General features: G+C 30.3%; 2 protein-coding genes across 2 annotated transcripts in view; one reads left to right on the top strand and one right to left on the bottom strand.

Annotated features, from left to right (window-relative positions):
- The window catches only part of LOC132741180 (prion-like-(Q/N-rich) domain-bearing protein 25), a 53692-nt gene extending 28018 nt beyond the window's left edge, over positions 1-25674 (bottom strand). The window contains exon 1 of the mRNA XM_060729294.1: positions 25626-25674. The gene's annotated coding sequence lies outside the window, so the exon portion shown is untranslated. The remainder of the gene's footprint in view (positions 1-25625) is intronic.
- Positions 9214-15225, top strand: LOC132741182 (cell death abnormality protein 1-like). The gene is made up of 7 exons (XM_060729296.1): positions 9214-9339; positions 11723-11792; positions 11998-12129; positions 12805-12930; positions 13646-13786; positions 14269-14350; positions 14521-15225. The coding sequence occupies exons 1-6, from the start codon at positions 9337-9339 to the stop codon at positions 14331-14333; spliced, it is 537 nt and encodes a 178-aa protein (XP_060585279.1). The 5' UTR covers positions 9214-9336; the 3' UTR covers positions 14334-14350; positions 14521-15225.
- Positions 25675-26077: the final 403 nt, after the last annotated feature.

Raw genomic sequence — 26077 nt, 5'->3', positions numbered from 1 at the left:
CAAAACGCTCTTGGAGTAACAAGTAACTGTTACAAAACAATGCAATCAATGTTTAAACCCTTTTCATGTCTTAATATTATTATTATTATTATTATTATTATTTATTCATTTATTTATTTATTTATTTATTTATTTATTTATTTATTGCAAATCAGTATACCATTGAAAAGAATATCCTGTGTAATTACTGTGTTTTAACTTTTGTATTTTTTAAGAGATAATCGCTTTTTGCAAGTATCTATTTCTTTTATAACTGTCTTCATTTAGTTATTAGATCACCAACGTATTTTTATAAATAATTCAATATTGGCACTTGCTCTATGTTCTAAAAGTAGCTGCAATCTCATTGGCTTAAACAAAAGCAAAAGCAATAAAAAGAATGATAGAAATATATACTGGGTTAATTGGATTTTTTTTTTAAAGAATTAGACCTTACAACAAAGACTATTAACTACGCATATTAAATCGTATTCATATATTCATTGGCTTAATTATCATATTCAATTTGTGAACTAGATATTCCCTATTTAAAATAGTATTCGACACGCGCATGTCAATAAAAATGCATTGTTAACTGTGTTTTTGTTGCATATTTCTCGATTCAAATTTGACTTCTTAACAATACTAGTTTCGCTGATTACTTTTGTTTGCGTGGCGTTTGCGTAGCCATTTGAAAGATAAAACAGACACCCCAAAGCTTCTGTTTTGTTTATTGTGACGCATTGGAAAAGTCCACTTATAGCGGTTACTTTTGTCGGCGGTGTCGGCGGCGGCGTTCCCTTAGGCTTTTCAAAGCATAACTTAATCACTATAGTGACCCCAAACTTGGTATGCATGCTTCTTTTAATGTGCAGTGCACAAGAATCGTTACTCCGCTCTTCTCATTTCTTTGACTTATTGCCATTTATTAATGTTCATACTTTTTTCCGGGCCAATTCGCCTACAATTTAAAAGCTATTGACTTGAGACTTCATAGGATGATGATTCTCATTGAGAAGAAATACAGTGCACAAGAACTTGTACTCTGCACTTCATGATTTTGTAGTTTTTGCCCTCTGATAATTTTCATATTTAATAAGTTTGTCTAGAATTTGTCAATGTGTTTTTTAAAATGTTTGATAATCGTTTATGTTGTAAATATCAATTTGGATTAAAGAGTTGGGAAATTTTTTACACATTTTAACCGTGAATAAAGAACTTTCTGTATTAAGCAGTAAATTGTTTAGTAAAGCAAATGATAAAAAAAACTAAATAATAAGAAAATATCTAGCTATAGAATGTATTTCCATTTCTGGAAGTGATGCGTAATAAATAATGCGTTATATTCGAAATTTAACACTGTCTTATGTGGTCTTCTTAATTTCCTTTCTCGGTCATTCAAATTTTTGTGCTTGCTTAAAACAGTATAATAGAATCTGTTTCGTGGCAATAATTTCATAGTGTATGGTTATCAAATATCTAAGAGATAGAGTTGACATTTTTGTAAGATTTCAACATGTTTGTCTGCTTTCTTCATTACTTTGCAGAAAAGTGCGCTCCATACAAGTTACAAAGCACGCACCATTAACATATGGCTAGTAGAAATACTTTCCTCTGTTGAAATGGAAGTATTTCGTAGCAACTACATATTAATTGGTCACGGTACATGGACAGGTTTATGTTTAACCATTTTAATGAAGTCTGATAGACCACTTAAAAGAAATTTATTGTTTAAATTAGGTTTGATTAAGTCCTCCTGGAATGCCGTTTTAAAACATATCTTTAGTGTAGCTATAGATGATAGTTCAATTTGAAAGTCTTTGAATAATTCATATAACTAAATGAATGTAATTACCGACCGAATAATTAAGAACATTTATTTAAGCTCGTTCCCAAGATTCAAATGGTATTTTGTTCAATTAATAATTCAAATTGAAATGCTAATGCCCTTTGAACAAACGTTTTGAGTAATATATGTACATTAATATGGTGCCATCACCAAGATAATATGCAAATTTGTTTTAAATACACTTGAAACAATCAACAAATATTTGTAATGATTCGTTTTAGCTTTTTTAACAAATTGATTAAACGCAGCACTGCTTAAATGTATTTGCCTACTATCCTATCGTTGCCCTTATAGCTACACATTAACTTTTTCCATCGCGATTCAGTCACATTTATAATTTAACCTTCTGAATCCCATTTCTTTAACTTATATTATTAATGTTTGTAGTACGCGGGAATAATAAATTGATATGTATATGAAAGGAAGAAAGTCACGAAAACAAGTCACAAGAAACAATTTATTCTGTTCATATATTGTTTATCTCAATTTTCTTTTGACATTTTATATCATGTGACAGGGTATCAGATTTGTCATCTCCTTTTTCTCAATCTGATCAATCTGTTAAATGTGACATGACGAGATTTATTTTGGGACAATGATAAGCATGTTGTTGAAACTGCCAGACTTTGTTTCACCCCCTACAGCTTTAACGCATTAAATAAGATCAACATGATAAATTGTTCGAGATAGATTATGCACTGCAATGATAGTTAAACAAATATAAATAGATGCACAAATTCGCATCCGTTAATATCAGTACAGTGTGAATGTTCTTACTTTGAGTTTACAAAATATTTAAATGATAATATCTTATTGCATTTACACCGTGTATATCCAGTAACGCAGGAATATGCAAATAACCCAAAATTATCGATGAATCTGTGCAACGCTATGGCAAAAACGAGTAATATGGTTATTAAACGGACCAATATATTTTATCTTAAATCAATTAAATGAAACATGAAAGCGCATACGGCTGGTAATGTTATACTTTAATCATCTTTACAATTCTTTACAAATCATTCGTTTTGAAGAATTAAGTGTTTCGTCGAAATAAATGTACATGAACAGATTTTTGTTAAAACAAATCGTCATATTCAGTATTCCTTAAACATTAAAAAATGATTCAACTACTATTTCAGGGTGTTCAACATTGCGCCGGTGCATCATTCACGAATTCACTGTTACCTCGTGAATATGGTCTCAGTCACAATTTATCTATTAATTTCAGTGTAAAATTGGCATATGTCTCAGGTACACCGAATGTCAAATTGCATAATGTAATATGTACGTTATTGTATTTATTGGTATGCAAGCAGTTTATGGACGGTTACCTTTTACGCCCCTTTCACCGGATGAAGGTAATTATATAGACGGATATGTGATATGTGATATGCAGGCATTCCTCAGATTAAATCTTCCGATTACCTTCAGCCATGAACAGACCCAATGAAACCAGCCTTCACCATTTTCAACTTTGTCGTTTTGGGCGTTCTTAAGGGATTCCATTTTTCTCTATTTAAAGTTATGGAAACATTTTCAAAGTTTGAATTTTTATCAAATATTTGAGATATATATGTTTGTGGATATTTTTGATGTATAAGTACAATTAACAAAGCGGTTTTATTTCCTATTCTTGAAAATAAATCAAGAGATAATTATTGTGTTGTGGTTTAGTGAATTCTTCTCGAGTTTTTTTTCTAGTTAAGTGGTTCTGTTTTTTTCTATACTTAATACTGTATCATTACCCTTCAAATACCTTATGCAGCTTGTCTGTGATATGCAGGCCTTCCTAACCTCTGATCCCCTTTCCAAATCCCATTTTATTTAGTTAAGTTAAGTCAAACGCATGTGTTCACGCGGGGACAATATGCCCCTTTTGATGGATTGTCACTAACGTGTGTTACATTGAAGGTTACAAGATAATCACCGTATTTCGTTTGTTTGTATCATTTTTACGCCTTTTCCCAACAGTATTTCAGTCATATAGGCGGGTAGATTCCTAACCATCGTTCCTGCAGAGTTACACCAGTACTAGACTACCTTCCTCCACGCTAAACTACCAAAGCATCTCCCGGGGATCGAACCCACGCCAGGGAAGTAACTGGGTAAGAAGTCATCGACTCTAACCCCTCGACCACGGAGGCGGTATATAATCACCGTATAAACAAATACAGTCACTCTTGTAACTGTTGAATTTTACGTAAGCCGGTGCTAGAGGCATAGTCGGTACTACCAACATGAACAGACCCAATCAAATCAAACCTGCAACAATTTTGATATCGCTGTTATAAGGGTCCCATAATTATTCGTTTTTATGCCCCCACAAAGTGGGAGCATATACCGTTACACTTGTCCGTCCGTTTGTCCGTCCGTCCGTCCGTCTTTCCGTCCGTCCGTACGTCTGTCCGTCCGTACGTCCCAAAATCTTGTGAACGCAACCCCTCTTAAACCGGATGGCAGATTTTGCTTAAACTTACAGGGATGAACAACCTTAATGTGTAGATGGAAGTAAAGGAAGGAATTTTCGCTGCGACCAAATTTAACAGAATTATGGCCCTTTGTTGATTTTTTCACTATATACTATGTAGAAATTTTGTGAACGCAACTCCTCTTAAACCGGATGGCAGATTTTGCTTAAACTTACAGGGAAGAACAACCTTAATGTGTAGATAGTAGTAAAGGAAGGAGTTTTTGCTGCGACGAAATTTAACAGAATTATGGCCCTTTGTTGTTTTTTTCACTATTTACCATATCGAAATTTTGTGAACGCAACTCTTCTTAAACCGGATGGCAGATTTTGCTTAAACTTCCAGGGATGAACAACCTTAATGTGTAGATGGTTGTAAAGGAAGGAGTTTTTGCTGCGACTAAATTCAACAGAATTATGGCCCTTTGTTGATTTTTAGTTTTCAACTTGTGGCACATGTAGTCCAAAAAATATTTGACCTAGAGTCATAAAATTGACAGAACAGTGGCGTGTGGGGGCATCCGTGTCCTATGGACACATTTCTAGTTATTTTTATTCTACATAATAATACTCTTTATTTTTACTGTTGCAGAAAGAAGAAGTCAGTACGCGTTTCCTTGTTATTTCTGCTGAGAGCAATAAAGATGCATGTTAGCTTTTTATAAAATATTTCAAATAAAACTCAAAGATTACAAACATATAAATTATTTTCATTGCGTTATAGAGTATATATCATACACATCTTCAAAAGAAGTATGATAAATATATGGCTACTTTACATTGTATTTGAATGGGAGTACTGTTTTCGTTAACAACAATTTTTACTGCATATAAGTAGTTTATACACTTGAAAATGGTTACGTCTATTATTTAGGGTGTACATAATCAAACGTTGAATCGGATATATGGTTCTGTTTTATACCTACGCGTATGCAATATTAATACATATATTAAGTGGGGCTTTGTAATAAATAAAAGTAAATTAAAGTTGAAACTGTTTGATGATTCCATACCATGAAATAGCAATACCGACTTCAAAACACGCGTTATATTTGCCCTGGTACTTGAGAAAATTTATATGGCACTCGTTTCCTAGATGCACATCGTTACCTAGATGCATATGGTATTCTTTTCAATGGCTAGTTCTAATATAAATGATGAAACGTTACAAAAGAAATGTCAAACAAATATTTAGTTGATTGACACCAGATAATGTCATTACTTGAATGATACACGCAATTGCTTTAACGTGTTTAAACAAGCACCATATACATGTATTTGTAATAAATATTATAAGCACCTTTTAAAATGTGGTATGATTTTCTACCATCTGCTAATTGTCCTGATATTATGTATGGTCATACTTTTTGCCAGGTAAGCAAGCAATATACTATATAGCAATAGCAAAAGGCGATGTTTCTCGCGATTTAGTCACATTCGTCTCGGCTTTTGTAATTATGTCTCTACACATTTGAATTCGACCCGTGCATTTTTCCTAAAACAATCACTCGAAATAAATAGATCTATCCTTTACTGTAACTTTTAAGATTTTAAGAGCGTTTCTAGATATGAAGTTTACCTAGTCCTGAATTCAATTTGATTTTCTATTTTATAGTTATTAGAAAGAAATAAATCCATAAACACATCCTGTACGGAAATATCACAGATAAAACAGACAATGTTGTAGCAAAGATTGGGAACAGAGGAAAAATTATAAACACATATATTTACGTGGTGCACTATTTAATCTCGTGTAATAGCTGAAGAAAATTATTTGAAAAACGAGATATTAAATAAGGAATTATCAAACCCTTTTTCGAAAACGATGGTTAGTTTGCCTTTTTCTATTATGATGTAAATGCATGTTAAGAGCAGATAATATTATTAGTCACAGCGAAATGTGCAACTGACACCAATATTTGATATTTTTTATTTTCAATCTTAACCAGTATTGACTAGATTATTATCAAACCTTCATAAATAGGCATATCCTATAATCTTATGGCTTAGAATAAACGGCAAGATAATTCATCAGTATTGAATAATATTGAAAAAAATATGGCACTTTATTGAGGGCAACTCTAGTGAGCATTTTTGAAAAAAAAAACATTTATTTACTCAAAGCTTTAAATCTAAATCATGCACATTAAGGGAGGTAAAAGTGTCTTTAAATACGAGTATTTATCATTAGTTTTGTTTTTATTTTGTCGATAAATCTTTCTTTAGGCCTCCTACGAACGATATAAGATACAAAATTGTCTTGTTAATAAGACGGAGCTTAGTGATCGCTGAATGTTGTGGGAATGTGGCATTTAGTCAGCTAAATTCAAACAAAATAGTTCAAGGATAAAAGGATTCCACTGAGGTGTTATGGCATGATGGTACTGTAAGTATGTTTTCATCATTAATGTTCCATTTGTTGTCCTTCAACCAAAACAATTTTACAACAATTGAGATAAGTAACTTGATCCGTTTCCAGAATTTTTATTGTTATCGTGAAAATAAATTGAAAAATTGAAAAGTATTGCAACGTTTTTACTCTAATCGGGCTAAGAATAGCACAAAAATACGTTTTTTTTATTCATTTCACATTAAATTACCGAATTCTCTTTCGCTTGTCATTCGTTTTTTTAGTCCCCCCGCTAATGTAGGAAATAAATTCATTCAAATATTGTAATTTTAACACATCTTATAAATATCCATATTTTTTATAAATTAAAGAAAACCCTAGCGGACATATTGTGGTCCAACTGATACATATAAAAAGAATTTATTGATCTAACTGTTATGAAACGTAATACGAACTTACACCTATTAGTCTCTAAAGTATTTATAAGGGATACTTAATGAATATAAAGTTCAATACTGAAATAAGATTTTATCACGGGAACTTTGGCAAGCATATCATTTTATTTTAACGATTATAATGAATTTAGTTATGAAGCTACGAATATAATACATATTCTATTAAACAACCCAAAATAAGAAAGCTTGAAATAAATGCTCACAGTTAACTCGTCTTGACGATACATGTTAATTTGGAGATACAAATGTAACAAGGAAGTTATAATAAGTATTTGCAAAGACCCAATTAAAAGTTATAGAAACTAAATTAGGAGTTATTTGAAAGAAATGTCATTATTTTAGAAAATCTTCTAACTTACTAACCAAAATAGTGTAAAACCAAACAAAGAACAAACATACAAGGAATAAACATATTATTCAATGTGCATATCATTGTAAGTGCATTCCAAATCATTTTTTTTACTATATGTTAAAGAATTTAATCTTATATTAAATTTTCACATGCCACTGATATGGCATGCATTGCAGGTGGTAAGAAGCATTAAGAAGTTGAGCATGCCACGTGTAATTAAACAGATAATATATGCAATGCGACAGAGGTTATCATCGAAAGGTGTCTAAAAACATGTCTGCAAAGAAAATCCACTACATGGAAAACAAGTAAATTTCTAAAGCAACTACATTTTAATTGTCAATAGTAATTTAAATTTGAATCAGGTATACGACTCTTCTTCATTATTCGGGAATTTATTTTATCAAACCATCCTTTTCTTCACAATAAGAACTAATTTTCATCTAAAACAGAAATAGTAAATTTAGAATGCAGTAGTGTAAGGTTTTAATATTCGTGGATAAAGATTTTGTATAATTTTACTCATAAAAAAAATAAAACTCTGTATGCTATTTATTATTTTTTGAATTTTTAAATATTGTTATAGGTAATGGTAAGAGTATATAAATTTTCACTTGTAGTGGCTTGCCTAGCGACTTTTTTTGGTAATCAAGAAATAAACCAGAATTTGTAATTAGTTTATTTTGGCTAAATCGGTGCAATAATGAACTTGTACGTAAATTGTATACCAATAGCATCACCTGTACAAAATCATAATTCTTGTAAAGTAAAATATTTTGAATAAATAATGTCAAAGGTTTTGGTTATCTGTGCTGAAATTTGAATTTTGAAGTTATTTAGGTCATTTCTGGAGTTGATTACATATACCCAAGATTTTGAACTCGAACCGTGTATTATTCTACAACAATGCAACCAACATTGATATGTATTGCATAAATGAAATAAAAGTATAAACAGGAATAATATTTGTATCAAGTTAATGTAGTACAGATTGCTACACGATGCATGACAAAAAAAAAACAAGAAAAAGAAACTTATTCATTGTGTGCTCGATCATCGGACAATTATTGTTATGTGTCAAGGCTTCTCTTAGCTGTACTGTAAATATTAGTAAATAATTGCTTTTGTGCATATAATGGCATAAAAATGTAACGTAAATACAAAAGAAAATCGTGTAGGCTTGTACTGGTAACTTTTAATCATTGTTGATGTTAACCTGTATGTTGATGTAAATAAATATTTCTCTTCCTTAAAACTTTGACGGTCATACGTTTTACTTCCATAATAATTGGTGCATTTATGACGATTGTTTGTGCGTTTATTCTAAATAACCTAAACGAACTCCACTGAAGTCTTAACGCCCCAAAACACGAACTTTTAATTTCTTATATACATCAACAGGGACAGTTAAAACAGAAAGATGTGGAAAAGATAAGTAAGAAATAGTCTCAGAAATAAATCGTATAAATAGATCTGTGTGAAAAGTGTTGCAATGCTTTTCAATTTTGACTCAATTTTCACAATAAGAGTACTATGTCTTGAAAACCGGAGTCAGCGAATGATCTGAGATTTTACACACATTTAATTAGTTAAGATCTACAGTAAATGAAATATTAATCTCGAAAAATAATTCCAATTCCGTCATTTAAATACAAAACCCCATCAGTGGAGTCCTTTAATGTAGAAAGAAAATGAAAACTGTTCGGATATCAAGGAGCATGTAGGCAAACGTTTTTGATAAGTTTATCATGTCACATTGTAGTAGTCATGTGACACTACACTTATCATGTGACCGAGTCTTCTACTCGTAAAACTCATAAGTAAGGGTTGCTATCTTTGTTATCTAATATCAAGTTTAAGTTTAGGTTTAGACAATCAAACATGGTAAGATTGTTTTATTACATTTATTTTTTTATTCTCATTTTTGTTTCATTTTAGTTATAACATTTTGTATAAGTATAATTTTTACTTGATTACTTAATTGTAAATAAATAGGCATTTGAAAAATTACAGTAAGAAAAACTATTTGCCAAATATCTTTTTCTTTAAAAAAAATATCTGTTCATCTAACTTTAAAATAGAAATTTGCCTAAAGTTAACCTTTAGAAGTAAATTGTAATACGTCTGTTTAAAATTAAATATATAAAATAAAGTGTACTACATCTGTTGAAGGTTAACTTTATGAAATAAAGTTAGTACATATTTCGAAAGTTAAATTTATGAAATAAATTGTAGAACTTATATTGAAAGTTAACATTATGAAATAAATGGTAATGTACATCTGTTGAAAGTTAACTTTATGAAATAAAATTAATTTAATACATATTTTGAAATTTAACTGTATGAAAAAAAAATTTCATAGTACATATTTCGAACGTTGAATTTATGAAATAGATTGTAATACATCTGTTGAAAGTTAACAGTATGAAATAAATGATAGATCACATTTTTGAAATAAATTGTGATACATATGTTGAAAGTTAACGTTTTGAAATAAATTGTAATTTATCTGTTAACAGTTTGATTTATGGAATAAATTGTAATAAATATGTTGAAGGTTATCTGCATGAGATAAATTATAATTCATCATGCATTTAAATAGAATTACTCTCTCAATTAATTAACGTATATTGTCATTCAATTTTGATGACATGTTACGGCACACATTTTATTTGTCCATCAGAGAAATTCTTATGCAAATCTCTTTAAATTGAAATAATTTTCCCTCTTTGGTATTTCATTGTATTTATATTCAAACCTGGTGGCAAGTATTGGTTATATTAAATGTTACAAAACGTTGACAGGACAATTTATTGAGCAAAATAAAAATTTGTAGTCAAAGATTTTAGGACAAGATAGTCAAAAGCCTTTCAGATTAGTATGTTGCTTTTCTTTGTTGATCTTTATTCTCATTATTTATACAAGTTCAATAGCCGGAATACAATGTATTAATGTTAAAGTTCCTTCATATCATCGCTTTGAAAAATATTTAAGAAGTTATGATATATCAATATTATAATAATTGTACAAATTTATAAACACTAATTACAATATTGTACTTTTTAAATTGTTGATTCTAAAATGACTATCCTTCAATCTGTGCTTTTGTTTTACTACTTTCAAATAGAACTCGCACAGTTGATTTAGTCTGCTTAATTTCATTATAATTGTAATTTCAAGATTATAATAGTCCTTTATTGATGAACGAGTAAATGATTTAGTAAAACAAACGAAACATTGTTAAAAGGTAAAGTACAACGTAACTTCATTAAATTTTGTTTTTGCAAAAACATCACACTGTATGTGATTATTAAGAAGCATTGAACTGGATTTGAATGTAAAAAATACAAAAGGTTTATGTATGATATTTGTACAACGTTGTATTATGCTGTTGATGTTGTTTTTCGTTAGTAGAATTGTACAGTATTTTCCGTTTTAGCAAACTATATACTGAGATATTTGAATATCAATTTTTTTTCTGATATCTTGGTAAAAATGCCTGTTTATGTTATCCAAGAAAATGGATATTAAGTTTTTTTATGTCAACTGAAAATAGTTATTAATGTTTATATGAATTCAAAATTAGAAATAAGATATGTTTATATGTTGACAAAGAGATGTTTATAACGATTTTTATGTCTGCTCATTAAAACATATCAAATTGCTTTTTATGCCCATTTATTCAAAATGCAAAATAAAAATAAATTATAATAGTAATAATATTTGTAATATGATATTAGAAAATGCTCACAATGTACTTAATATGTAAAACATGATATAGTCGTCATACATAAACCCCCCTAAAATGTTATATCATCAGTTTATAAACATTGCAATTATGCATGTATGTGTGACCTCAGAAAAAAGTCATAACATCTGGTTGTATAAAATTAGAAGAGTTTTAAGATATTTTGTTTAGATGAACTCAGAAGATGTTAACTGCTTGTTTTTTTTAGTATATTATTTGAAATAAAACCAAAGAAATACAAAATAATTATTATTTATAATCATTTTAAGATATTTCCATGCTAACAAGCTGATTAATATAATCATAGCTTAATAACGAATGTTGTCGCAAGATGTTAGAATACAACGATCTTAGTATTTTGTAAAGTTATTATCCCGGAATATCAATAATGCAATTCAGGTTCAAAAATATTTTTTTTTGTTTTTTGTTTTTTTAAGTAAGATAATTTTTGTACTTAATAAGAATATATTAAAACTGAATGAGTTCTTTTTATCATTTGTATTTAATTTTCATCTTCAGTCGCTAAGGCCTGCATTGATGATCAGCTTTCTGCTACTGGGAATTTCAATTTTATATGGCGAGACAACAGGTAGTATAAATAAAGTAAAAATAAATATAAAAAGACCATTGTTGTGAAATCAAATTTGATAAAACCTTCTTTAAATTTATGCAAGATAGTGTATGAACTAATGATAATTTTTATTAAAGTCTTATTCATTTTATTAATCAATATTTAATCTTAGTATCAAAATTACCGTGAATATACCTAATAAAAAATCAGACCAATATTTTAGACTTGGGCGCAAGTTGTACACCTCCAGTTAATAATGCAGCAGATGAATGTACTGTAAAAGATTCGGAGTGTAAAACTAATACGTGTGCTTGCAAAACCGGATTTATTAAGGAAAATGGAGCATGCCCAAAAGGTAAATTCTCTCTTATTATGTGTTGCATATAACGAATCTAGTTCATATAATTACAATAAGTTGATAGAACTTATCGTATATGTACTTTCTTATTATATCTTTTAATGTCGTTAATAACAATATACAATAGATTGTCCTGTTTTAATTATTTTTTCGTATTTGCTGGATTGCCTTGAATTACCTGCCGATCTCTGAATTAAAATGTTATGAAATAATTTTATTAGTTGATTATCCAAACCTAATCAATACAAAACTTAATCAATACAAAACTAAGTCAGTATTGTTCTTTTAAATCCTATTGTTTATTTCCGTGTAAGTTTTGGTCGTTTTTACAAAATAAACCCAAAAGAAAATACATTTATGTGCATAAGATAGTGTTATTCTTTAACCTTTGAAAAGATAATTAATAATAAAAACATGATATTAAGTAAATCCCATTTGGAAGTTTTTGTCGACATGTAGGCTACAGATTATGTTTATCGTTAACTTTTGTAATGCTCACAGAATATATGATTTAATTACTTATCTATACAAAATTGACCAATCGACTTAAAACCCTGCATAAAAGTAATTGCCTACGCATAGCAAAGAAACCTTTCATTATGTTATATGTTATATCTTAGAAGTATGCACTCCAACCCCGTTGAAATATTTATCTAGTATAATATTTTCCAGCGTTAGGAAAAGCTTGTGTGAACAATAACGAATGTGTCTCTAATTCAAAGTGTGCGGGCACTATTGGGTCTAAAACATGCAGTTGTATAGATGGCTTCGGAAATAAGGATGGATTATGTTCTAAAAGTGAGTACACATTGTCAAAACTCAGGTTTCACCTTTTTTCGACTTTTTGCCGACGCCCTCGCTAATTAGCGTGTTGTCGCGCCCCGCTGCAGCCATTTTAACTTGTAAATTCTCGACTTTTCGATTGGCGGGGTCGCGGGGCGAAATCATGAAATGGCCAAAATCAGCCACTATATAAACCTGTCACACTGTGTAAATGCCAACTCACAAAATTATATGTACAACTGCAAAAACGTCACATTTTCATAAATAGTATGTTTGTCTTTAAGTTATTACAAGGGTTATTATTGGGAATAGAACTTTCTTTTGGCACATATTTGGCATAGAGGTTAGTCATGATTAGAAGTTAACCCCTATTGATTTTGAGGTCACTAGGTCAAAGGTCAAAGTCACAGGGACATTGACTTCTACATGTTTGTCCGCCCAATAACTTAAGAAACCTTTGACCCATAGTCAAACCGAGCCTGCAACATTTCCAATTTGTTGTGTTGGACTTTCTTTAGGGATTCTGTTTTTTCTCTTTAATATTTGGCATAGAAGTGGATTATGACCATTGAGGTGACCCCTATTGATTTTGTTTAGGTATTATATAAATAAAGCTTACATAAAATTATATTACATATAATCATATTCATTTTTCAGAGATTATGTTGCTCTCTTGATACATATAACCGTAGGAAATAATTATTTATATACATTAATCAATAATTTTCAGCCGTCGATGGAATCGATTGCTCATCAGTTTCAACAGCATGTGACACTATTCAAAATGCAGCGTGTGACGCAACGTCTAAGAAATGTAAATGTAACACAGGTTTCATCATGAATGTTGACAAATGTGACCCGAAAAATTCTGGTAAACAGTGTTTAATCTACATGTTCTTGTATATCACAATCAGTTATCAGTTAGATTGATAATAAATTCAAGATGAATATGTAAAGATTGCTTTAAATTCTCAAAGCAATACGTCTTTAGATCTGTGTTGATGATATTACAAATTTACATATTGTTCTTACCAGTAAAACTGTTGTCAAGTAAACACATTTACGCGATGTCACCTAGCGTTGGTACGTACTATCTTCAGACATTTACAATAGCTAAACAAAATGTTCATTATTTCTTTTACTTCATATGTAACGGGGTAGAATTTAGGTTTATCAGATAGTAACTTTGAATGTTGTTACGGTAATGGTTGTCATGACACAAGTTTTATCTTGATATTGAATATTTATACATACCATTCCCTTAACAAACGACGCTATTTCCATGACATGTTACTTAAATAATTATTTTATTATAATATCATTTATCATATTTTTATCTCATTTTGATTATAGCTGCCTTGATAAACTTCGGTGTAGTTACGATGGTAATGTCTCTTCTGACAGCTTTTATTCTGTAGCGACAATGGAAAATATAGTAAGAACATCTTTGTAACATCATTCGTAAGAGTATTTTTGTATCAGCATTTGTAAGAAGTAGCTGATTTATTTAATATTGATTCACATATTGCATATTCCATGATTATATCCATGAAAGATTTATTTTAAACAAGACTATTAAATAACAATCAAATTCATTTTTTCCAGGTTGTTTTACCAGAACACTTAGGATTGGACAAGATGACTTTGTTATATTGTTTTTGTTCTTGTTGCAGTGGTTTATAGTGTGCAAGTGTAAAAAAAACATATATGAAAACTTGATTTTAGGATACAAGTTACATAACAGTATAACAGTATCTCTTTTTACGTCCATATATTTTAGTATATCAATTGTTTCTTGAAATAATAGTTTATGTTGTTACAATTAAATTAACCTATATTAAATATATAGAACATAAATATCAATAGATTTTTAGAAATACTGTCCGTAATCACTGAAATACAGATTGTGAACAAAGGTAGAATGTCAAAGGTTATATATGAATAATTATATTGAATAAAACATGTTTAAAAGAAATATGTACATATATCATATGTATATTTTCAACTTCCTTTTTTTTGGGGGGGGGGGGGGCTTATAACTTCTCTTTTTCATTTTCAAAAATAAGATTAATACTGAAATCACAAATAACAAATCGTAAATTACATTTGCATTATATGATAATAAATCTGTATTTAGTTCCGCAAATAGGTTGATATCACATGTTATTTGTTGTCGGTTGTCTAGTGGAAACAGTTATAAATATGAAAACACGTTTTAAATTGTTAAGAGGCCAACGGCAAAGATGCTCCAATAATAACCAAGCGGCATCTCAATATATGTATTTATCCAAATAAAGTTGTTTAACAGATTGTTCGTGTTTTACTTATAAATACTGTAGCATACGCCTTTAAAGGAAAAGTAAATGATCCTTGGCTCAGATATTTTCTGCGTATGCATTATTGCCCCTTTAATATCACTATGACGTGGACCAAATGTGTAAACATATTATTTTTTCTTCCTAAATGAACAATTCTTAAAGTAAGGTTGTTTAAATTAAACCACCCGAAGGTGTCTTATTAATCGGACGACTTCGATTGATTTATGGTAAAATGGTATAAAGAATTTCTGTTGGACCACGATACACTCGATACATAAAGTTAGACCCGTTGATAGGTTCAGTTAAGAATAGATAGGAAACAAACGAGAATTTTATTTTACTCGTACATAAAGAAAAAAAAACAAGCTGAATACAGAAGCCTTTAGTCGCAAACTACGGCATTCGTTTGAAATTCATCAACATTTATTGTTTAATTGATGCGTGTATTGTGACCGTCCTTAAACTGTATTGGTATTTATTAAGGTAATGAATGCGACATGTTATTTTAACAAAAACATAACATTTACATCATAGCGTTTTCAAAACTAAAACAAATTGTGTTCATCAATGCAAATTTAACATAACCGCTCTCAAGAAACAAAAGAAACGACCGGTATCCATACATTTGTTACTCACTATATAAAACTTTTTTGTTTGTTTGTGTATCTGATTTTAAGTCAACTATAAACCATTTTTGGCATATCTCGGCCGTTGATCCACCTTACCGAAATTTCTGACTAGCAAGTTATTACATATTGCTCAGCGATCGACCGATTATTTGATCCAACATGATTTCTGACTGAGCGGTGAAAGACAAAAGAACATAAAATATGATAAATAAGATCAACAAGGAAAGGCGGCGTTCAATGAACGTTACCCTCTTACGACCCAGTAACAAGAACCAGTGGCAAGGAGCCCAGGCGGACCCCAAACAAAAACAGGACAGGGCACAAGACAGAACACGGACAGGTTAATCACTAAAATTATCAAAAATTTGTAACTGATAAGGAATTCAAAGAAAACAAATAAATGATTAAAAATTAGAAAATAATTTGTAACTGATAAGGAATACAAAGAAAGCAAATAAAGGATTGAATAATAAGCCCACAAAGTCAAAGGGCACAGGGGAAGAGGACTGATGACCGGGGGGAGGGGGGTTAATTAAAGAAATAAAAACTAGGGGCAAAGGTGAAGATACTTACCGTAGACGAGATTTCAAAGAGGGAATTTGGTAAGAGAAAAAAAGTATGTATGTATGTTTTGGCATCCAAATCTTTATACGCCGCTTTTTAACATTTTTGTTCTTCATCTGATGCGGCAATAAAGTATTGGATAAGACCCGTTACGAAACCTAACCAGAAAAACGTACGTTGATTTAACCTTATTTTTCATTTGCAAATACCCTTAATACCCAATATACACAATAATACCCAAATTAACTAATGTGCATTTTGCGATAAAACAAATATTTTATTACTGTTCTATACAATTTAAAGTATCAAATATTAATACAGTCATTGCAATTGCCTATTTAACTGGGGAACATTCAATTTCGAGCCCGACAACTGAGTACGGCCATGAGGACATTTAGAGCTACGTGAGAACCCCTCGCTATGACGTAATCGCAGAAAGCACACAAGGTTTAGATGCTCGGCTGTACTATATTTTAGAATCTATTCTAAGTTGACATTATATTCAATACTTAAAATAATAAAATTAAAAATATTAAACACAAAGGTTAACTAGAATCACTCATCTATAAATATCTTAGTTAAAAGGTAAAAGCATAAAACTATTGGGCATGGGTTGTGTTTCTTTAATCAGAGCCGAGATAAAGCGTCAATCTCGTGTATAACTTGGTCATACATGTATTGGCAAAGACCGAGCCAATGTCTGACTTTTACCTTTGTGAAACTCATTAGGTATTTACATGTTCGTTGACTTCAGCAAATTTTATATGTTCAACCTGCTTATAACAAGATTAATTCAAAGTTGCTATCAAGCATGATCAGATCCTCGCACGGGAGTATTGACGGTCTTCCCTACGGGGTCCTGTCTTTGGCGTTAGTATGTAAACGGGTACACTGAAGACGTTAAACTAGGCACGAGCATGCAGATAAAAACACAATTCCAAACAAAGAAATATAACACAAGTTTCAATACATTTGAGGAGATAAAATCTGAGCTTTTATTGAGTAAAAGGTGCCTGTATATCATAGTCAACATATTTGGTACATGTACAGATAAATCCAACATTTGTCTGCTATAGTGGTATGAATTATTTTTCGACAAAAAATGACGTACAATTATGTTAAATTATAACGTTAAATTCCTATTTAAATGATTTACATTAAGACTCAAACGAATCTGGAGCCTAAAACAATAGTTGAACACAGAAAACAGATGTTGGGGGGGAAAGTTTGGAAATAAAGTCAAAATAGACTCAAAAGCAATAAAGTTAGATGTGACCATTTAAATCAATAATAACAATCTAACTTATGCACTTTTCAATTTTATTTCTGATCTAAATACATATAATTATAAAATAAACTCTCGTCAAATCTGATCATATCTCCTGTATCTTCATAAATCATTTAGATTGAAGTTACATTCAACATAGGAAATCCTAGATTTGAACAAGAAAATGCACTGGCGGATTCGCTTAATTATGTTTACTAATATTTATGTTATATTTGATAATCAAAACTTTAGAAAATATATAACTAAAAGAACTTGAATTTAAGTAAACTGTAAAGTAAATTGAAGGTCTATTCTAAAATACACAAAAAAAATATAATAAACAAAATATGATAAACAAGATCAACAAGGAAAGGCGGCGTTCAATGAACGCAACCCCCACATGACCCAGCAACAAGAACCAATGGCAAGGAGCCCAGGGGGACCCCAAACAAAAACAGGACAGGGCAAAGACAGAGGTCTCTGAAGGCAGAAAAAAAATCACAAAACTGGGAATAAATTAAAATTTGCTTCGAAGTGTAACGTCAGTAACAATGTTCAGAATCTTTATATATCTTTACATATCTAAAATCGAAAAAAAAAAATTTTTTTAATATCAATGACTCAAAAGAACCACCAGTCTCCGGTTTTCCGGTCCATAGTGCTAACAACTGCACCACAGCAAACAGTATGTTTCTTAAATGTAGGGCAAATAATTTTGTCATAAGTTGACGTAGATGACTGTTTTGTTTTATCTAACATTGAAAATAAAATTATATTGAGCCATGTAAGATAAATAAACAAGAAATAACTATAAAAATTATACCGAAGAAAAGAAAGATAAATAGAAAATATGACCCGTCATTTAATCTTCAATGACGACTGAAAAGTATAAATGAGTCGAAGCGATTCGACTTTGTGCAATATATTTGTCAACTACAGTAGCTATTTTCTCATTATCTGAGGCTATTGATGACGTGCTACCGAAAATTATATTATTTGATACAATATGAAATTTTATGCGTATACAGTATATGCATTGCGTGTAAGGTTCTGATAAATAGGACAATCGAGAAAAAAGTGACCGTCACGATCAGTTTCTACTTGTAAACGACTGCAAAAAGTTGAAAGAATAAATGTCTCCGGCCAATAAGCTGCAGTTGAACCGTGCCTCAGACGTGTGTACAAAATCTGAGTGCCGTATAGTAGAAATATTTCAGAACTTTTGAATGTTAGGGGAGATAGTTTGTTTAAATGACGATAGTGTTTGAGAGTTCGAGTATCTTTTATATAATTGCTTAAGTTTTGGGATGTGGACGACAAAACGATTAACGGTATATTAATTATAGCATAGTTGGAGCTCTGGCGTTGTAAATTATACGATTGTTTATTGGATGGAAATTTGAAACATTCATCAGCCATTTCAGCAAAGATAGGACAGTGAAAGGATGTCGGAATATTTTACAGTTACTTGTATTTAAATAACACATTCCGTACACGATTAAACAAATGTTTAATTGAAACTACTACGAATAAAACAATCAATCCTCTCTCATCGACCAGTTCAAACTAAAGGAATTGCCAGTATCAGCAACATAGTCAGAGGTATTTTACGTGGCACCCTGATAGAAGACAAACCATATTAAAAAGTAACGGTAAAATCAAAAACTTAATTAGTGCTCATGAATGTTAATATACCTTCTTCAGTTTTACACAAAAATTACCAAGTGTGGACGACAAATGGCATAGTGTCTGCATATTCATAACAGTCAAGAACCTTAGATGACGAAAAAAATCTAACGATTTTAAGCAAGTAATGTAAAGCTTTTTGCGACGCAGAACACTACCTTATCTAAAACTTATCGAACATAAAATAATTAGAACAACAATTTAATTATTCTTTAGTAATTAATTTATATAAAACAAAGCAAAACACAAAAAAACAAAAATAACAAACCAATGCCTAGCTAATGTGTACATTTTGTAAAGAAAATTGTATTTTTTTATTGTGATAAAACAGTTATATATGAAACTCGTTAGTTACGAGAGTATAACACTTGCTAGGCGACATCTTGAGATGTGTTTGCAAAAATACTTGTCTCGGCTTAACTGGCTCGACATTTTTGTTTATAGCAGAATCATCACTCGATTGATATTGCAACAGCCGGTGTTATACCCTAGTGAGTAACTCATTTCATATACTATAATTATTACTTATTTCTAAAATTAGACAAAAACTCACAACATAAGTGAGTCTTCTTTAGTGGTCTGAAATAAACGTATAAATGGCTTTCATTCAGTGATATATCAATACTCATATTTAGGAAAAGTAAACATAAACGTTGTTTAAAATCATATAAAAGATAAAATGTTTAAAAGAACACTAGCGGTACTAAATATTTGTTTAGGTGTCACAAAAAGGTTGCATTTTACAATACCTCCATTATCTGCCACACACGTGTCAACGTTCATCTTGAATCCGGCACTACATCGACACTTTGATTGAACACACTCGGCATTTGCACCACATTCTGTACCTTTGGGTGATATGCATTGCTTGTTATCTAAAGCTAAAATGTATAATAAAAACCTTTGATAAGGTAATATAACCCCCATTTGACGGCAAATTTAGTGCTTTCAAATGCACAAATGTATATACATTGTATATTATGAGCTTTAACAAAATTCTTTATAATTAATCGTTAATGAAATGAATTAGGCGTTTATATTATATACTTATGAATAATATATTGATGAAATTCAATGCTCATTTTTATTTTTATTTTCACTGTAAAAGTATTTAGCTGCACTGATATTGTCCGTATTTTCACTGTTCTTTGACCGGACTACTCCTCTAAATTCAGCAAATACACAAAATTAAAAGGGAAGTTTTCGAAATGTAAGATCAAAAGGAAATATAAGATATAATAACATATAAGATATAACACAGATCTTTTTTTCATCTTATGTAATGAAAATTGTCATATTTCACTCGTGGCTACCAGCACATATAAAATATTTATGTTCATACAGCTCAATTCAAATAGATCCAGTACTAATAGAAAAAATGAATATCCTCTATTTATGAAAGGTACTGCATACAATATTTATAAAAAGAGAAATTAATATGTAATTTTTATTATAAGTTATCAACCGTTTATTAAAAGATCGAAAAAGCATTACTGAATGAAATGAATGTATAACGTTATTCACACATAAGGCAAACTTAAAATTAAACAAAACATTAAACAAAACAAAATTTTGTAAAAAAAAAACTTTATTTTTATTTAAATATCAATAAATTTTAAAAATAGAACTTTAAAAAACTGTTTTCTTAAATTTCATACTTTCAATTAAAATTTTTAAATGTAAAAAGGTTACGGGGGGGAAACCCAAAAAGGGGGTTGCAAGGGCGAAAACCGGGTCAAAAAAAAATATCGGGGGAGGGATCATCATTTTAAAAGGGGGTCCATTTTTAGTTTTTTAAATTTTTAGAAATAAAGGGGAAGGAAACTTTTAGGGGGGCGACCAAAGGGGGGGCCGCTTTTTAAAAACAAAGGGGGAAAAATTAAATTTTGGGATCACAATTGCCTTCTTTTTAGATAATTGAAGGGGGAAGGGGGGTTTTAAACCAATTTTCAAAAGAAAGAAACCCAAATTTAGGTGATTTAGGGAAGGAAACTTTTTTTCAAATTTTTTTCCGGTTTTTTATTTTCAGTCTTTGGGGGGGCCTATTTTACAAGAGCTTTCCAACATGCATTTCAATTGAATTGAAAATTGAAGCCCTTTTTTCATCTAATAAGTTGTTGATTGCTAAATTCTGAGTTAAAAATTGAGTTAAAGCATCTTTAAGTATGCAAAGTTAAAGACAGTTTTGTTCAATCGTTTTGATTTTTTAAAAAACTATCAGGACTGATCTATGCCCTTAACAAAATAATTCCACATAATTTAATATCTTTGAATTCCAACTATATTTTTCCTTCAATATACAAAACGTCATAAAGTGTCAACCCATTGCAGTATCATTTTGAAAATATTTTTTCCATTATGACTTTTCAAAACGTTTGTTACCTATTAGTCATGACATTATAAAGATTTTAATCACTAGTCCATTCTTTGCATTTTATTTCATTAATGACAATATTCGATATATCCATACGAAATTTTTTTTTGATTTATAAATGAATATAAATTAAATAAACTGAAACTTACTCCAAACGCATGTGCTTCCATCAGTCCTGTCTTCTGCAAAGGTAGTCTGGCATTTACATTTAAGCTTTGGAACGTCACATGTCGAGTGTTGGATAGCGTTGCACTCAGCACCATTGTTTGAACATACAAGTTCAGATACTCTTTCTAAATGTAGATGATTTGTTTTGTTTATGAATGGCTATATCTTTAAATTAAACAGAACTATGAGAGTGGAATTCGGGGGCACATTCATCAAAAAATTATTTTTAATTTCTATTGTAGATATAGAACGTCATTGTGTCATTTCTTTTAAAACCTCGATTTCAGAAAAAGGATTACATTTTGACTCTAGTTTGGTGGGTATAGAACTGAATATTCACAGACAATATTCAAATAAAAGAGCCAAACGGAAGAGCAAAAGGATCAATTTCTTGAAGGGGACAAGGATCCCTAGCAAACAATAAAGCGAGGAGCGAGCAATACATAGTAGGAGGCGTCGGTTTCTGAAAGAAAGTTTCTAAACTTAAAACAGGAACAATTTGAATATAGCAAAAAAATAGCCAAAAAATATAACTTCCTATTTTTATTCTTGTAAAAGAATAAAGCGGAGCGTAACCATTCTTTGGAAGGTCCAGACTACGCTTTTCTTGAAAATATCATGATAAGAAAGTCGAGCGGCTTAAAGAGAGGCGCAGGGACTGTTGAAGTGAATATTAATTTTTGAAAAAAAACGAGCAACGTTTGTTCTGAAAACAAAACATTTTTGCGGGATACTTAAATTTACGTAACCTGATTTAATAACTATAAAAAATATCATGTTTAACAAGCCACATTTATAGCAAAATAAAGCTTTATTACGTGTCTTTCGAGAAATTTTACATTCCAAGATAGAGCTATCAATTAAACTCGTTTTCTTCTTTTTTTGCTTCTTGTACTTAAACTTTTTTGGAGTTTGAGCCACCGCTGGGAAACACATGATGTTCCGGGCAGGTGTATTTTCTACAAAGCCATCACTACATTTACACTTTGATTTTCCTGTGTCACATTCAGAATGTTGCGCTTTGCACTCGCCTCCATTGCTAGTGCATTGCGTCTCCGTTATCTTAGCTTTGAAATAAATTTAGCAAACGATGATATCTTAATGTAAACACATTTTATGTTGTCTTTTATTTATTCAGCGAAATAACACCAGCCAGTTCCCCCTTACAGAAACAACGCTATCGTCGACATGTGACGTTCCAAATCTTATAACTGATGTATGATGCATTTACATAAACATATTAACCTTTGATTAAATGCTAAGGGCTGACAGCAAATAATGCAAATTAGACTGTGCTTACATTCGCTTTCGCTGTTATCTTGTGTAATATTTAATGAGGAAATAATATACGCAAAAATAAGGTAGCAATATCAATAAGTATCTATAATTTGCTAATCAACTTACGTGTTTGAGTTTGACCACCGCTTGAAACGCATGCTGTCCCGGGTGTATCTTCTACAAAACCAGTACTACATTTACACTTTAATTTACTGTGTGTCACATTCTGAATGTTGCACTTTGCACTCGCCTCCATTGCTAGTACATGGCGTCTCCGTTATCTTAGCTTTGATAGACGAAACATAAAGAAATATGATGGTATCGCAAGTAAACATTTTGTTCTATCATATTCTTTTTTAATATATTTAACCAGCCAAATAATATGACCCATTTTTTTACCGTTCATTAATTTTTAAATCATTCTCAAACACATAATAACATTAAAAGTTTAATTGATGACATGTTAAAATATTTGATTTATGACAACATAAGTTACAAAATTATCTTATCTTAAACATTAAGAGATGTGTTAAAGAAAATTGCTTAAAGGTTTAATATATCCCACAATACAATATTTGTATTTCTCAAAATAGTTTGATTTTAATTTTGTTGTTTAAAAAGTTACCCATTCGCCAATTACCTTGACCATTTTTAACATCTAGTACCTACATAAATAGTAATTTACATAAAAAACTACTTGTTTTTTACATTTTTGCTACTTTTATGAAAACAAATTTCAGACAAAAAACATTTAAAAAAAACCCATTAAAAGCATTATCTTAACACTGTCAAACCTATGTTTTCTCTATTTAAATAAGAAAAAAATCTTATTCTTTTCTGAGACAAATTGTACAAATAAATCTAAAGATTAATTAAATGGTACTTTAGAATAACAAATTTGACAGTGAACATTATTTTTTTTAACAAGAAAATGCTGATGGTGAGATGAAGATAGCATCTTAATTAAATGTTTGTCGTGAAATGTCACAAAGAAAAAATCCCTTACATCGAAAGAACTTTCAAAAATTGTTCATCACCATATTAGGTTATGTAATTAATTCAAGAAACAAATGAACTAAACATATCTGAACAACGTTTTTTTACCTTCGAAACCCCATTAAATAAATCATTTCGTGCCCCTAAAATTTCAGTAAAAGTGTTCCAAACATTTCAAAATTATTGAAAATTTTATATTCAATCATTAACAGCTTCTATAAGTGTTTGACCCCCTTTAAAAGTGCTGTCCGGGTGTATCTTTACAAAAACCCGATGCATTTACATTTAGGATTTACAGTGGTGTCACATTCTGAATGTGGCACGGTGCACTCGCCTCCATTGCTAGTACATGTCGTCTCTGATATCTTAGCTTTGATAAACGAAATATAATGTTATATAATGATAATACAAATTAAACGTTTTGTTTTTAAAATGATAGTATGTTTCTTATTCAACTAGTCAAAAACATTGACGAAAAAGCAAAAGAAAAAAGGTGTGTTTTAAGTTTCATGTTTTCCGATGAGTCAAAGTATTTGTTGAAAATCAAACTTGATAAAGATGTGAACTGTAAACAGAGTCAAGATTCAAGTAATAGTATACATGTTGTATGTAATTAATGACATGTTTTACAGTTATTATCACCATATTGCCATTTCGTGTCTAACTTAATTAGATTATGAGACTTAGTGCTGTATGCAATGTGTCAATTACATTTTTTAACCTTACAATATTTCACTTTTAAATACATTTTCAAACTTTTTATGACAAACGCATGAATCTAGAGATATGCTGCTATAAACTTTGCAACCTAAAATAATTCTAAAATAATAGTTGTAGGGTTTATTTTGGATTTGATGGCGTATGTGTTTGCAAGAACACAACATCTGCATAGACATTTTATTTCAAAGAATCAACTTAAATATTTACTATTTTATAAATGAAGTCTATCATTTAGTTTTAAATCTTTATCATATTATAATCATTTTGTTACCTGCGCAACAAATATGACCAGTCAATCCAAGAATTAAAATTATGATCTTCAATCTGCTAAAGGCAAGGCGAGCCATGTTTTCGTCGTAAAGTGTCTGTGCAGACGAACTAATAACAAAACAATAGTAATTTTCAAATGAAGCAAAAAGGTAATTTATATAAATTCCATCTATTTTGCATAAGCATATTTCATTTGTTCACACTATTCTTACAATGTAAGATGTCATTAAACCCTGTTCCCCTTTAACACTTACTCTTAGTTTCATTAAATCGCATTTTATCATATTTAATATTTAATTATATATACTATATTTTAATTGTTTTTTATAACGTTTTATAAGATAAAAATATAAGACGAAGCTCTGTTGTAAACATACATTAATTTGCTACATTTTAACTATTTAAAGTAAAAATATTTAGCTCTAAAAATATCTACTTACATTTTCACCTCGGAACGATAATAGCGAAAGCAATGCTATCTTTACGACGGAGCCCCTTTTATATTGTATCCAATATTTTCACTTGGTAACGACAGTAAACAAAGCGTAAGGTAACCGATCATATTTGTCTGATCAAGTCATGTTCAATTGATTGGACCGGACTTCTTAAATGATTTCAACCTCTTTCGAATCGGGTATCTTATCAAATATGGTTTTAAATAAGCGACGGTCCCCGACCAATGAGTACGTCTGGAGATCGTTGTATCTAGTTAAGGAAAGAGGTTTATGTTTTATTCTTCTTGTACTCGCATCGATTCCAAAAAGAATATTTTCTTTTCCAGGATTATCGTGGATATCAAATCAAAGTGAATAATTTAATTAATGATACATTTGATTCATTTGAATATATCATACGGAAGAAATATAAAAAATAAAGAGTAAAATATATATCA

Source organism: Ruditapes philippinarum, unplaced genomic scaffold, assembly GCF_026571515.1.
Source record: "Ruditapes philippinarum isolate M1 unplaced genomic scaffold, ASM2657151v2 ctg4167_1_1_1_1, whole genome shotgun sequence".
Taxonomy (NCBI): Eukaryota; Metazoa; Mollusca; class Bivalvia; order Venerida; family Veneridae; genus Ruditapes; species Ruditapes philippinarum.
Note: the sequence above shows the minus strand (reverse complement) of the source record. Positions and strands in the feature narration are given on the sequence as shown.

What these genes read in the sequence shown, in the direction of transcription:
- LOC132741182 (XM_060729296.1), top strand. An exon ending in TTTATATGGCGAGACAACAG is followed by an intron (nt 11,793 to 11,997) that starts GTAGTATAAATA and finishes CCAATATTTTAG; the next exon opens with ACTTGGGCGCAAGTTGTACA. An exon ending in ATGTGACCCGAAAAATTCTG is followed by an intron (nt 13,787 to 14,268) that starts GTAAACAGTGTT and finishes TTTTGATTATAG; the next exon opens with CTGCCTTGATAAACTTCGGT.